The sequence below is a fragment of the Lathamus discolor genome, chromosome 3, assembly GCF_037157495.1.
Source record: "Lathamus discolor isolate bLatDis1 chromosome 3, bLatDis1.hap1, whole genome shotgun sequence".
Lineage (NCBI taxonomy): Eukaryota > Metazoa > Chordata > Aves > Psittaciformes > Psittacidae > Lathamus > Lathamus discolor.
The window spans coordinates 81,017,874-81,032,088 of record NC_088886.1 but is presented as its reverse complement, the minus strand read 5'-3'; the positions used below and the strand labels follow the sequence as shown (position 1 = coordinate 81,032,088).

Sequence of the window (14,215 nt, the reverse complement as noted above, 5' to 3'; positions counted from 1 at the left end):
ACATCTAGTAACTAGATTATCTCATGACCTCTCTTCTTGTAAAGCTCAGGCTTTCTATGGTAGTCCTCTTTACTGTGCAGTGGCTGCTGTTGGAGGCTGATCTGATGACAACAGAGAGCTTTTCGTTCATGTGAAAGAGCCTGAAGTTTTTAGACGTTTGCCATTTTGATACTTTGACAAGTACTGCACGATGGGAGTGTATTACTAAACAAATGCCACACCCTTTTTAGGATCCCCAGAAGATAAAATGCAAGATTATGTGCCTACTGCATAATGTAATCCCTGGGTCAAAAGATCTTTTATCTTCCATACCCACACTGGTGTTCCCCACAACCAGGGGTGCCTTTGGATACTTGGCTTTCAGCTCCAGAAGCTCCTTCAGGCTAGGGGGAGAAATCCATGTTGTTCTCTTGCCACGGAAAACCAAAGTTCTGTTTTGCTGCTCTTGAGCCATTCTCTGTGATGGAAATGACAAAGATTTGGTAATTTTGACTAATAAAAATATAAACCACCACATTGCTAAGTAGGACACTGTGTCATGATAGTGAGACATTCATGAGACTTTTCATCTGAGGTTCCTGTAGTGCTGTACAACTCTGAGCTTTTATCATAACTGTATTATTGCTCAAGAAAATCAGATAAGAATGAACTAAATTACTTGGTAAGAGACAGACTAAATGAGTGGTAGGAGGCAATTGGTCTTACATTTTCCTTTCTCCTGCTCTGATGATCCTGAAAGACTCCCTTTGTATATGACATAAACAATAAAGCAATATGACTGAACTTTGTGGGAAATGAGGATGCCAAAATCTCACTGCATATGTGATAGAATGTAAGAAGTCCATTCTCTTAGTCAGGGCGATCACCACATCCCCATTTGCCGAGTGTCTTGTATCCACTTTACTAAAACCAAAATAATTTCTTGTATCCACTTTACAAAACCCAAAATAATTACAGTATGTAAAATGTCTTTTGAAAATTAAACTACCTACTTCCAATTTGTCTGCAAGGTCTAACCTTTTGAGAATTACTATGTCCTTGGGATAGTTGATCGGTATTTACATTTTTGTTTCATTAAAGTGCTTTTCAGGCATCTCCTCTCTTACAAAAGTAAACATATCCTTATTTTCCCCTGAGAATACCATATATGTTCTTTTCATGTTTGACAAGTGCCATGTGGAACCATGATTTCTAAAAATGCAAAAGCCATCACTGAGAAACACCTGTCTTTGCAGACAATGCAATGAACAGACCAGTGGACAAGCCAGAAAACTGCTGCAACTATGGACTGGCCTTTTAGGTTAAGGACATGCCTGAAGCACTAAAAAGGAGCTATGTGTCTGTGGAACCAGTCATGATCTTAGTGGTGTGGGCACCCCTCCTGTCAGAGAAGAATTTGTTACTATTACTGCCTAGATATCTTCACAGCTGCATTTCACATGCTTTATTTTAGTACTCCAGACACTTAAAGCATAACCACCAAGCAAGTTTAATTTCTCAACATGGAGCCTGATGCCAAACCTGTTTAAATCTACTGATAGCTTTAAACAGATTCCAATGGGATTTGAACAAGCTCAGCATAATCAATCAAGGTCATGTTAAAAACCGTGTGTAGCCTGGAAAAGTTCACTCCTCCTGGCAGCTCAGTCTAAACACGTAGAGCAGATGACAGTGCCTTCTTTCTGGCTGACCAGCAGAAGTTTAGCCAAGATCTTCAATGCAAGTATAAAAGTTGCAAACCAGCTATGCAATAGCTGCATTCTTAAAGCATGAGTCTCTCAAAGGCAGGTCAAGTAGCAGAAAGACAAACCTGCCTTCCACTTCACAATTTCAGAAAGGGGCTTATGCCTGACTATGCATGTTCCGGTCTTGAAAAGCAAACATTAAAGAAGGAACCTGTAAGTTGTAACCAATGTTTATAAAGAAGCAAATAGGGTTCTGTAATGCAGTAACAAATCAAAGAACCAAGCCATGCTTTCCCTGAATTCAAATGAACTTTTGTGCCTCTGAGGTAGGTGGTTGTGTAACAGCAGCAAGAAGTGCCCACAGATATTTGCAAGAGGAGTGCAAACAAGGAATTTCGTAAGAAGCTGTTGAAATTAGTGGATTAAAAAACCAGCCTGGACCTGCCTGCTTGCGGTCTGCTTAGTCTGGTCTGGGTAAATCCTGCACTACCATTTTCACATCTCTATTCTCATGCCTTTCTCTGCAGATCCTGGGCACTTTCCACCTCCTCCTTTCAAGTTTCCATCTGTCCTTCTGTGACTATCCAATAACTACTTCAGTAAACCCTCTTCTTTCCTCTCCAGGTCCTTTGCCCTCCTTCAGCATTTCCCACATGTAAGTCCAGTCTCAGGCTGCCAGCATCTATGTACCAGGTGGAAGGAAACAATGGGTCCTGTGGTCACTTGAATCCAGGAGAGAATTACAAGACAGAAAAGATGGAGAAGCCCATTTGGGAACTTTCAAGGAAAATACTGTATTCCACAAAGAAGGCCAACCGGTCCAAAATAAAATGGTTCCAATTAAAGAGTTCTTTTGGGGAAAATCTGGAAACACAGTTTTGGTTCTGGAGAGACAAACAATTTCTTTTTTGAAAACATCAGCCATTTGTAGTAATGACAACATATAGACTATCCGCATTAAAATGCCCCATTATGTTTGACTAAAACTGATCTTTTCTGTTTATCTGAGTAACAAAAACATTAAATTTTCAACATCTGCAGAAACTCAGTCATGCCTGCACGATAACAAATGTCAGTAAGGCCTACCATTAGTTCAGGAGGAAATATAAACTCCTGTGTTGGATCCATGGATGGGAATTCTTCTGGATTGCAAAGACCTGAATGAATCTGCAAAGAAATTTTGGGAAGAGGAGGAAGGGGGAAAAATGTATATATTCCGAGTCAGTGGCAAGTCTTTGTCAACAGATGAGATTCTTTCCATAGGTGACATTGAGTTTTGACACTTTACATGTTGAGTTGCATTCAAAAATTCAATATGCCCACATTGATATTTAATGTTTAGTTCTACCTATTCACAAACTACTCTAAAGCCAGAAGACTATCATACTAATAACTCCCAAGCCTTTGCTTGAAGTAGATCAAGCCTCAAGAAAGATCTTGCAGTATTTCCTGAAACTGGTCATAGCAAACGTATAGCAGCCACATTGGGTGAAATATCTACTGTAGGAAAATGCAGTGCTGGATGGTATAGTCATGTTCTCTTCATAAACTGGGTCTGTTAAGGAGCTTTCTGACAGAGAGAGTTTGGCATGACAACAAATAATGCAGCAGGTCCATCAGGTCAGAAAGACTTGGACTTAAGGAGAGCCTCTCTACCCTTTCATAAGCACTGCAAGAGCTGAATGCTGACAGTACACTATAAAAATTAGCTTTTTCTACTTGTTTACAGATGTCTTTTTTTCTGCATAGCTTTTTGTGAAGCTAGGCATCTTCTGGGCTCTCAGGAGCTAACTTGAAGGGAGAATCTGGATCTGCCATGTTTACCAGCACTGTTTAGCCTTTTCTGCCTCACTGATGTATTTTCAGACAGCAACAGGTCTCAAGTATATTGAATAGGAAAAGAGATTGACACATCGTAGTCTGAAGTCTCTCATCCCTTCCCCAGACAGTCACTATCTCTGGGCACAGAGGTCGTGGCTATGGTAACTATAAAATCTGGCTCTGGATGGCCTAATCTACTGACTGACTGTTGAAGTCGCTAGTTTCTGGGTCTCCCTTGCTCTTCACAACAATCTGGCACCAGCTGTTTAACTTGGATGAAAGCCACCTCAAGGAATGCAAACCAGTGAAAGCCAAATAAGAGAACACCCAATAGAAGTGCTGTTTCATAACTGGCTGCATTTCCAGACTCATGCTTCAAACAACCTTGGCAGGAGCTGGCCAACAATCTTCAGTTCTTAAAGGGGCAGAGACAATACACACATGCACAAACATATACACACATCCAGTTACACTCCTTGGGGCTCTAAGGTTTTTCACTGTCCACAGAATTTTTCCTCCAATCATCACAGACATTTTACTTTGGAGGATTCTTAAAAGATTTTCAATCAGAGCAAATTTATCCAAGTTCAATTCATCATGAAGCAAGACCGAGTCGTATTTTAGGGCACTACGGCCTCCTCTTGCCTGTGGATGAAGACAAGTTCTAAGATAAAGACAGGGAATGGAGGACCTTTCTGAAGGCCTTATGTGTACCCTTCTACATATAATTGTGGAACCTTTGCCAGAAGAAACACAAATGAGGTGACTTGTGATTTTAGAATGTGCATATGCAGAGTATATTTTGAAGCAATACCAATATATATTAATTACCGTAGAATGCAGAAGAATGAGACACTTCTTCCCTGAAGATCTTGGAAACACTAACACACAGTAACGCTTCTGAAAGGCTTTACAAGTACTGACATTGCACGGGAATAGCTTTTCCTATTTCTCATCTTCAGAAATTCAGAGTTGGTGTCTCAAGCACACAAAAATAAGCCATGCTGATGGTTGCAGAAGTTCTGTTTGTTAAGGGAGTTCAACTTCACATCAAGACCAGCTTTTTTAGGAAAGGTGTCTCTGATCAACAATTTTCTTTCTCACAAAACAAAGTAGACTTAAATGTATAATATTGAGATTCACACTCTCACTGGAAAATGTCACTGCCTGTCACTGAAATATGGAGTATGGATGAGAGACCTCAGAAAAAATGTCACTTTTCTCAGTGGAAAATAGGTCAAATCTGTCTACATTCTGACTACACAGCAATGCAGATGTGCTACCTTTCTGCAGCACCAAGAGCAGAGAGCATGGAGTTCAGCTTGGACTAAATGCCCAAGGGCAAAAGTAGCTGCTGCCATAGTTCAAGATGGTCCCTTTCTACAAATCTTATAAAAGCAAACTGGATATAATGAAAAAAAAAAAAAATCTAATGTAACTTACTTGACCTTCTGTAGAAGATGTGCACACACATTCTTCCTTATCCAAGCAACACTGCCCAGTACCTCTGAGCTGGCAACATGTTGGCTCCTAAAGAAATCATACCCTGCTTTATAAAAACAATGAGGCAGCCTTGTGATTTATTTGTAAAAGTTTTGATTCTTCCTGTTCCAAAGCAGATTTGTTCAGTCACTTGAAGACCTCTTAAGCCATAGGGCCCCATGGAATTAGTTCCCTTTGGGTACCCAAGTATTCATAAAGTAAATGGAAAGAAATCAAAATTATTTCACTGGTGCCTGAATTAAGTCATTGGCACTGATGTGAAGGATCCATAAGTGCATTGCAAGGGCACATGTAAACCTAAAGCCAGTGGCAGCTCTAAGTGCTCAACACATTTAAAAACTAAAAGAGGTAGATTTTCCAAAGGTTCAACCAAAAATAATTTCTGAATGAAGCTAGATCCCCGGTAGGTACTTCAAGGAGGAACAGCCTTTTCAGGTACCACCAACTGTCCCAAAATAGAAAACACATTTGAAAATATTGACCTACCCCAACAAAAGACATGCAGCTGTCTATAATTGGCCGGTATCCTGTACAGCGACACAAATTACCTGAAACAAACCATATGATAATCAATCATAAGAAACCAGAACAATGTTTGGGAGCACTGGCATAATTGGGAATGGTCTGGCACCAAACCTGTAGATATGAAATGATGAAATCTATGTCCCTACTCTCAAATGGGCAAAATCACATCTGTAAAAATAAGAAATATTACTTCAATAGTGATTATAATGTATGATTAAATTTTTTTGTTTTAAAGGCTATTTTTAATAATCTTATTTCTATGAATGTATGTAAAAAATTATTATGAAAAGTATACAAAAGTAAATACTATGATTAGTACTATCACTACAGTCTTTGGATTTTATCATACAAACAAAAATCTATTGCCATCCATCACTATTATAGTTTTCATATACAATTAACAGCAGCTGTAAATTCTTTACTGGAATTTCTAACATTTCCCTCATGAAGTCAAAATCTTGTGGTGGGAAACACCAATTATTTTGGGAGCTACAGGAGTGTTTGGGAGCTACAGGAGTGTTAGCAAACTTGTGACTAGAAAGTGAGTTGAAGTCACTTAACCTATTGTAGTAAATCTTGCTTGAAGAGCAGTCAATATTTCAGTGGGCTAAAACATCATGTAATCTATTTCTCTGTAACTGTTGAAACCTGTATTAAGGACTTCATCTTACTGGCAGGTGAGTATTTACATTGCAGACAAAAGAGAACTTATTTTTTTCCCTGTATTCATTGTAACACTGTACTCATTTGCTCTATATTGAGGCTGCTGGTGTAGAAAAGCTGTTCTAAACGCAGGAATTTTCAGAAATGCTTAGCCAGTGCTAAATGCCACTGTGTATCCCATTTGAACTCTTCAGTGTGAACCACCTTTTTACGATTTTGAGATGTCTTTAAACAAACAGGGCTATGACAAAACACCTCTTTGGAACATCATTTACAGCTGAGTCAAATCATACTTATGACCTTGGCAATCAAACATTTATCCCTTCATTATACTTTTCACAATTTATTGTCTGAAACCTACCATCCAGAGCAGAAATTATCTGCTCCATAGAAGGTTTGGCATGATTTCTCAGTAAAGCATATATGGACATAACCATTCCAGGGGTGCAGAAGCCGCACTGGGAACCATGGCACTTGGCAAGCCTTTCCTAGAACAAAAAAGAACAAAGGCTCTGAATCCAGGATACGGCTTCACTGGCTTTCTGAATAGCCATCTTCAGGTATGTCTTGTCTCTAAATTGAGAGAGACATAAATGCGATGGGTAGACCACCCAGTGGATAAAGAATTGGCTGAATAGCTGCATGCAGAGAGTTGCAGTCAATGGCTCAATGTTCAGCTGGAGACCAGTAACAAGTGGTGTACCTCAGGGGCTGGTGTTGGGACCGATCCTGTTCAACATCTTTGTTGGCAACATAGACAGTGGGATTGACAGTGCCTTCAGCAAGTTCGCTGATGACACTAAGCTGTGTGGTTTGGCTGATAGCTGGAGAGAAGGGATGTCACCCAGAGGGACCTTGACACGCTTGAGAGGTAGCAAATTCCAGCCTCAGGAAGTTTAACCATGCCAAGTGCAAGGTCCTACACCTGGGTCAGGGCAATCCCAGACACAGCTACAGGCTGGGCAGAGAACTGATGCAGAGCAAACCTGTGGAGATGGACTTGGGGGTGTTGGTCAATGAGAAACTTAACATGAGCCAGCTTCAGTGTGTGCTTGCAGCCCAGAAAGCCAACCATACACTGGGCTGCAGCAAAAGCAGCGTGACCAGCAGGTTGAAGGAGGTGATTCTGCCCCTCTACTCTGCTCTTGTGAGACCTCACCTGGAGTACTGTGTGCAGTTCTGGTGTCCTCAACATAAAAAGGACATGGAACTGTTGGAACAAGTCCAGAGGAGGGCCACGAGGATGATCAGGGGACTGGAGCACCTCCCGTATGAACTGACAGTCTGAGAGAATTGGGGCTGTTCAGCCCAGAGAACAGAAGGCTGAAGGCTGTGTGGAGACCTCACTGCAGCCTTCCAGTATCTGAAGGGGGCCTACAAGGATGCCGGCAAGGGAATCTTCCTCAGGGATTGTAGCAATAGGACAACAGGGAATAGGTATAAACTTAAACAAGGGAAGCTGAGGTTAGATAAAAGGAAGAAGTTCTCTACTGTGAGGGTGGTAAGGCACTGGAATGGGTTGCCCAAAGAAGTGGTAAATGCTCCATCTGTGGCAGTGTTCAAGGCCAGGTTGGACAGAGCCTTGAACAACATGGTGTAGTGTGAAGCTTCCCTGCCCATGGCAGGGGGGTTGGAACTACATGATCCTTTCCAACCCATTCTATGATTCTACATCATCTACCAGTTGTAGGCCAGTAACAGCATTTTGACTATCCCAGTATGACCATTCATAAGGAATATGCTCAGAGCAATCACCTAGTTGAAGGATAATTCTTGCTCCAATTTAGACCCTCATGACCTTAATTCCTTGGTTATGAGAACAGAATAAAGCCCAAGACTTTCAATTTAGACACCAATTATACTTTAAATATTTCTAACCACGAATGACAGAACACAGATCATCTCCTCGACCACAGCCTCAGCATAGAACAGTCAAGACTTTTGGAAAATAATACTCAGGAAAAAAAGAGGAAATTTAGAAAATATTCTTTAATCCATGTGGTCAAACTGTGCTTTTCAGGGAAAGCCAGAGTGGAGGAACTAAACAGCTGGTCTAATCCAAGGGAAATCTCTGGCACACAGAAAATGTGTTTAATCTAATACCTGTCAGTCTGGTTGCCACCTGGGGTCACCCATCCCTTCCTACAACATATGCAGTGTGTGGTTCTCAGTGGGATGGCCGGATGCCATGCTGGTGAGTAAATGAAACTCACTGATGCTCTTTGTTCTTCCCAATCCCCTTCTGAAAGCTGGCATCCTACATATGGTTGGCTAGCCCCGTGTTGAGATTGTGATGTGCTGCCTGCATGGTAGTACATTAGGAGGAGCTCCTTCCATGCTCCATACACGGCCAATCACAAACCAGCAATTGCTGTATTAATTCCTAAAAACACCAGCTTATCTAAAAGGATTAGACAAAATTCAGTTTCTAGAATCCCTTCAGAGACTCTGTATTGCACAGACTCAGCACCTTCTCACAGACCCCAACTTCATTACAGACATAGGACAGGAAAATCTCATCATCTTGCAGCCCTATATAGTCCAGCTAACACTCACCTGAATTGGATGAATCCTGGCTTTTATGCTTCCAACCCCTTCCACAGTAGTGACAGCAACACTATGCAGGGAGCATATGGGGAGAAGGCAGGAGTTGGCAGGATGATGTCTTTGAGATGTGAAGGAGAACTATTTTGTTAAATAGCTCTGTCACATGGGTCTATGGAGGAGGAAGGAAATGATATATAGTACAGCTAATCCAGAAATACTCAGATTGAGCATAAAGACATGGGGAGAAGGACATGTAAGCATACAAAATCCCACACTTGGACTGTGAGAGTATACATCTTACTCCTACCGCTGGGCTTAGGCATTAAGTGATAAGCTTTTCTAATTAAAGAAGTGGAAGGTTAAGTAAAAAAAAAAAAGAAGAAAAAGTACTATATATATTGTTGTAACCCAAAGTCTAGAGCCAGATGTGATGAAGTCAGGCATAGCATTTCTAATGGAACAAAGTTTTAGGAGGAAGGGAGAGAAAGTAGAACTCCTAACTTCGCTATGGGCAAAACTGTACAATTACAATGTAATCTGTCTACTGCTGACACCCATAGAGATTTTATCAATGATTACATGAAGCATTTAGTGAAGACTTATTAACAGTGAGATATCCTCAAATAAGCACAAAAGAGGCAGGTGAGGCAGACGAAAAAAGGGCTGCTGAAATCTCAAATCATAAAGAACAGAAGAATTTTAAAACATTTCAACAGAAAGTTTGGGGGGGGGGTTGTTGAGGTTTTGTTTTGTTTCAAAGACTGGAGAAAGAGAATCCATCCAAATGAGAAGAAACCAAGTATTTCCCATTGAATGTCAGTTTTCTCGAAACACCGAATTACTATTTCCATATAACAGCATGAGGATACTGTATCTGCTTGGCAACTGGATCATATGTGGATATCATCACAGTGCAGGCACCACATCCTCCTACTCCACAGCCGTATTTTGTACCTGAGAGACGGACTGCAAAGGAAACTGTTAAAGAAAAAAAATCTACAAGATTCAAAAGTTATTTTTTCCTTATACTCTTCTGAGTCTCCCTTGTTTTATGTGCATGTGCAGAATTTGAGGGATCTTTGATCAGATAGCTCCAGAAGACAAAACATGTACAAACAGACGAAAATAGAGTACATAAAGAGATGAGAAGGGTAAGGACAGATAGTGAAATGGGTATGAGGCAGACTTCCAATATAGACTTTTTCAATCTCTACAGTGAATACCTGGTAAATTCCCAAAAGACTGAAATCAGGACCCTGTAAATCGGATACAGCAATAAGTCTTGTAAGTCTTACTCATAATACTTTCTTAATCCTTAAACATAATTATCTCTATCTTGCACTTGTAGAATGGTACCAGTAGATCTCAGTATGTTATCTGTGCTGTTTCCTGAACACCCAAGGGATATAGTAATTTAAAATGGCGCACAATACCCAAGTGCACACACCTAAATTCTGTATAGAAGGACTTTCCACTACCCGCCTCTGTAAAGGCTCCACACTCATATCACAATCTCCTTCTCCCAATGTCATAGTGCCCTGCAGTCCAGTGGAATTTATCATTCCTTTCATTTTAGCTCCTTTTCAGAACGATACATAGTCCTATTACTCTTCCTGAGTGTATGCACTTGCATCCATTTTGATTAGCTACTACATGGTTTTTCATCTGATTTCACCATGTTTCTAGATTTCTTTAAACCCAGTGTAATTTTATCCACTGGTGCATTCCCATTGGTAATCAGTACAGAACTAATCTTATCACACTGCTTGACTGTTAAAGAGATGCTAATTCCACTGAATGCTTGGATAATGTACAGTGCAAGCTAATAAAAAAGCTGCAGCTAATAAGTTATTTTCCACTACAGTTAATCCTTAGATTGATGTTGGTTTTCTTCCAGCATAGAAAGCTCTCAACAGCAAAGCTAAACACACTTCCTTAACAATATAACCTGCATGGCAACTTCTTAGCAGAGATAATTGCCACTGAAGTCAATAGAACCCTGACAGCAGGTAGCACCCTGAAGTGTCTCAAATGATAGAAAATAAAGATAATAAAATAAGCTTTTGCAAACTCCTTTGAAGGATTGAGGCCTAAATAATTTACTATGGAAGTAGTTCTGTATTGATTTCTTTGGCTACTCTTTTCATCACAAGTGCACTGAAAGATTTTTCATGCTTTGGGAAGCTTTAAAAAAGATTTGGCCAGTATTTAGAAGAATTACACCACTTTAGAATATTATATCCATGTAACTAACACACACAATGGACATACAGCACTGAATTGCTCTGCTGAGAGTAAGTACAAGGTGAGCTGTGTTATTTCTACTTATTGCTCTGTTTACACTGGTTCCCAAAGGAAAGTGAATCTCAATCCGCAGTTGCTGTAATTTATATAATTACAGAATTCAAAGGCAGAATTCAAAGAAAGGATATGTTTCTTTCTCAGATAATACAGCAGCAATTCTTCAGGGTCTGCCTGCCTCTCTGTTACCTACATTATGAAATAAAAAAAGAGATTATGGGTTACAGAGGGATCTAATATAACCATCTCACAAAGATTAACGATGATGATGCAATACAATGATTGTGGCATAATGTGGTGTGTTTGTTCAGCAACAGGATCCTATCACTTGAGCACAATCTCTGGATAAATAATAGAAGTAATAGGGAAAAGAGGCTGAGTGAGCACTGGATAGACAAGAGCAGGAAGGAAAGCATATTTGGACTAGATCCTTTGTTGATTCTTGTCAGCACGAATCACAAATCCCTTCATTTTGAAGCTACAGACTTGTGCATGTGAGAATTCTGTGTATTTTTACCTCCTTGAAGTTGATATTAACCCCTTCATTTTCAGAGACCCATCAGCATAAAAGTAGAGGAAAATTACAGTATAAAAAGAGCAGTGAAAATACATAACTGTATTTTCAAGGTAATGAAGTTTAGTATGTATGAGTGGAGCTTACACAGGCTTTGCTTTAGCCTTATCTCAAGAATGTTGCTATATCATCAGCATGTTTCAGCTTCTTGGTGGTAACATAATACAAGCAACTTTGAAAACATTTTTTAGGACCCATAGTTGCACAATCAAAAGAGGCTGAACCTCAGGGCTTCTCTCAATAGTTCTGCTATACCAACAGCATGATCCAATTTACCAGGTGTGAGACAACATGAATTAGTCAGGAATTTACTGGGAACTGCAGAATGAAATAAGGTTTCAGTGTATGCCTTTAAGCACAGCTGACGTATAATGACAGATAAAACATAACAGACAGAAAAAAATGAATTACTTTTCCTTGATTCACCTGTTAGAAAAAAAAAAACAAACAGTACCCTCTTTCTAGAGTATAAAAAACTTGACAGGACAACTGAAAAATATCTCTAGAAAAATACATAGAAAGGTTTGGTTGTTTTTTAACAAAGGAAATTCCTTCATTTCAGCTTATAATATGTTACAGGTGATGCGTTTGTTAATAGGAACTCTTATTCACTTGACCTGCAAAGTAAGAAAAGGTGACAAAATGTCTTAGAAGATGAAATGTGAGCTTTTGGCGTAACAAATAGAAGAAAAAGAACTACTTATTTTCTTTTGGTGAGTTACTGAAACTATATTAGTAAGCAGCATATTCTTCTATTAGAGATATATTTAGTCCAACTACATCAACTTTAGGAGTATACTAGTATAAGGTTTTAGTCAACACTCTGTGATATAATGGGTAATACAAAGCCACTCAGACTATGTAAAAACTGTGGTAGAAAGCAGGATGAGCAGGATGCTATAAGGAAGATCAAAGACAACAGATGATTATTTATGAATAAACTGTTGCTCCAGAATTACATCTTTCCTGAACAGGAACAGTAAACATTAAAATACTGCTGTCAAAAAAAAAAAAAAAAAAAAAGCCATTAAATACTTACCTTCCTGCCATTCACAAAAAAGACAAGCTCATCTGATGGCTGGGGGCAAGCCATTGCTGTTGCATTAAAGTCTGAAAAACAAAGCTTTATCTACCAAGAAAAATGAATGAAATGCTATATGCTCCTAAAGGTTAACGGAGTTTGCTTTGTCTCGCAGAATTTATTTTCAGACTAAGCATCAAATTAAGTAGATGGGGAGGAGCCAGCGTGACGTGTGCTGTTTCTCAGCAATTAATGCATGTTCACACCAAACTTTCTACTCCTACACCACACCCAACTCTTCTCGGCTGATCTGAAATAATTTGAACCCCTCTAATTCTAATCCTGTAACCTAAGAGATAAAGCACTTAACTTTAAGGAGGGACTTCTGGGCTCGAGCTACAACTGCCAGGCGTGGGTGTCTTATATTATCCAGTAACTGATGAATTCAGAATACATAGGAACGTCTGAAGCTAGAACTCAGAACACGCAACGTTACCCATTTCTGTGGCATGTCAGATGCTAAGCTGTGGAGCATGCTTCTCATTTTAGCTTGTTACTCACGTGAACTGTCTACAGCATTTTTCTGCAGACTGACCAAGTTTTAACAAAATCAAAATTACTACTACACACACATTTAAAATTTCCTTGTGTTTGCCTCTGTGCTATGCCAGCTCTATACCCAGACTGCTGTGGTGCCATTATATGACCATACTCTAGATACACTGATTTGAGATTCTAGATTCTCCATTTCTCTGGAGGCACGTCCAGGAAACAAGGTCATTAATCTTTAAATGCTTTATTACAGCTGGCCTGTACTTATTTTTTGTTTTGGAAGGGGACTTACGTATGTATTTCAAAAGTCTCCATTTGTATATGTACATGTCTTATTTACCCTTTTTACATTTCACAGCAAAGGTCTCTGTATTCCATTTAGTCAGTGCAGGCTTGTAGGACAAAGTAGTCAGTCCCAAATCTTTTACTATTCCACATCAGAAGGAAAGAAAATGATTCTCAGCAAAGATATGCTGCTTCTTTTGTGGTTTAGTCCCTAATGTACAACTGAGACCTATCTGATGCAAGCACTGAAGCAATGTCAGTCACTAGGTCCTGCCCTAATGGGTCCTGCTGACTGCAGCACTGCTGTAGTATTCCACATGTATTGTAGGTACAATAATGCAGGTTCAAATGCCTGAGAAACAACCAGACCTAGTATTAGATTTTGGCAGTCCAATACCTGATTTTCAGAGTATTATACCTCAAAACCAGGACTCACTATTTATGCTAGGTGATTAAGCTTACACACACACAGAATGGGAATGCTGAGGGTGGGTACTTATAAAAACACTTCTTTCATTAAGAAAATGAGTAGAAAAAGCTCTTCTTGAGCATTTCCAGTTTGTGTTTCTATACAGTGCACATCAGTGTGTGAACAGCCATCCCATTTGTTGATGCCTTCAGAGCTGTAACCTTTCTGTGAATCTAGCCCCTAGATTAGCAGATGTGTGAGTCTGCACATTTTAAGCAGTATTAAAAATTTAATGCCACCCCTTCCTTTAATACCTGTAGAGTCTAAGA

At 39.6% G+C, this 14,215-nt stretch overlaps 1 protein-coding gene across 2 annotated transcripts in view; it reads right to left on the bottom strand.

The window, feature by feature from the left end:
• LOC136011077 (aldehyde oxidase 2-like) overlaps positions 1–12,712 on the bottom strand; it is a 44,722-nt gene extending 32,010 nt beyond the window's left edge. For both annotated transcript variants that reach the window (XM_065672744.1, XM_065672745.1), the window contains exons 1-9: positions 12,659–12,712; positions 11,177–11,234; positions 9,614–9,710; positions 8,754–8,862; positions 6,559–6,685; positions 5,496–5,557; positions 4,950–5,036; positions 2,772–2,852; positions 313–457 (exon numbers count right to left, since the gene is read on the bottom strand). In XM_065672744.1, the coding sequence (XP_065528816.1) occupies positions 313–457; positions 2,772–2,852; positions 4,950–5,036; positions 5,496–5,557; positions 6,559–6,685; positions 8,754–8,862; positions 9,614–9,710; positions 11,177–11,234; positions 12,659–12,712 (820 nt within the window). The remainder of the gene's footprint in view (positions 1–312; positions 458–2,771; positions 2,853–4,949; positions 5,037–5,495; positions 5,558–6,558; positions 6,686–8,753; positions 8,863–9,613; positions 9,711–11,176; positions 11,235–12,658) is intronic.
• Positions 12,713–14,215: the final 1,503 nt, after the last annotated feature.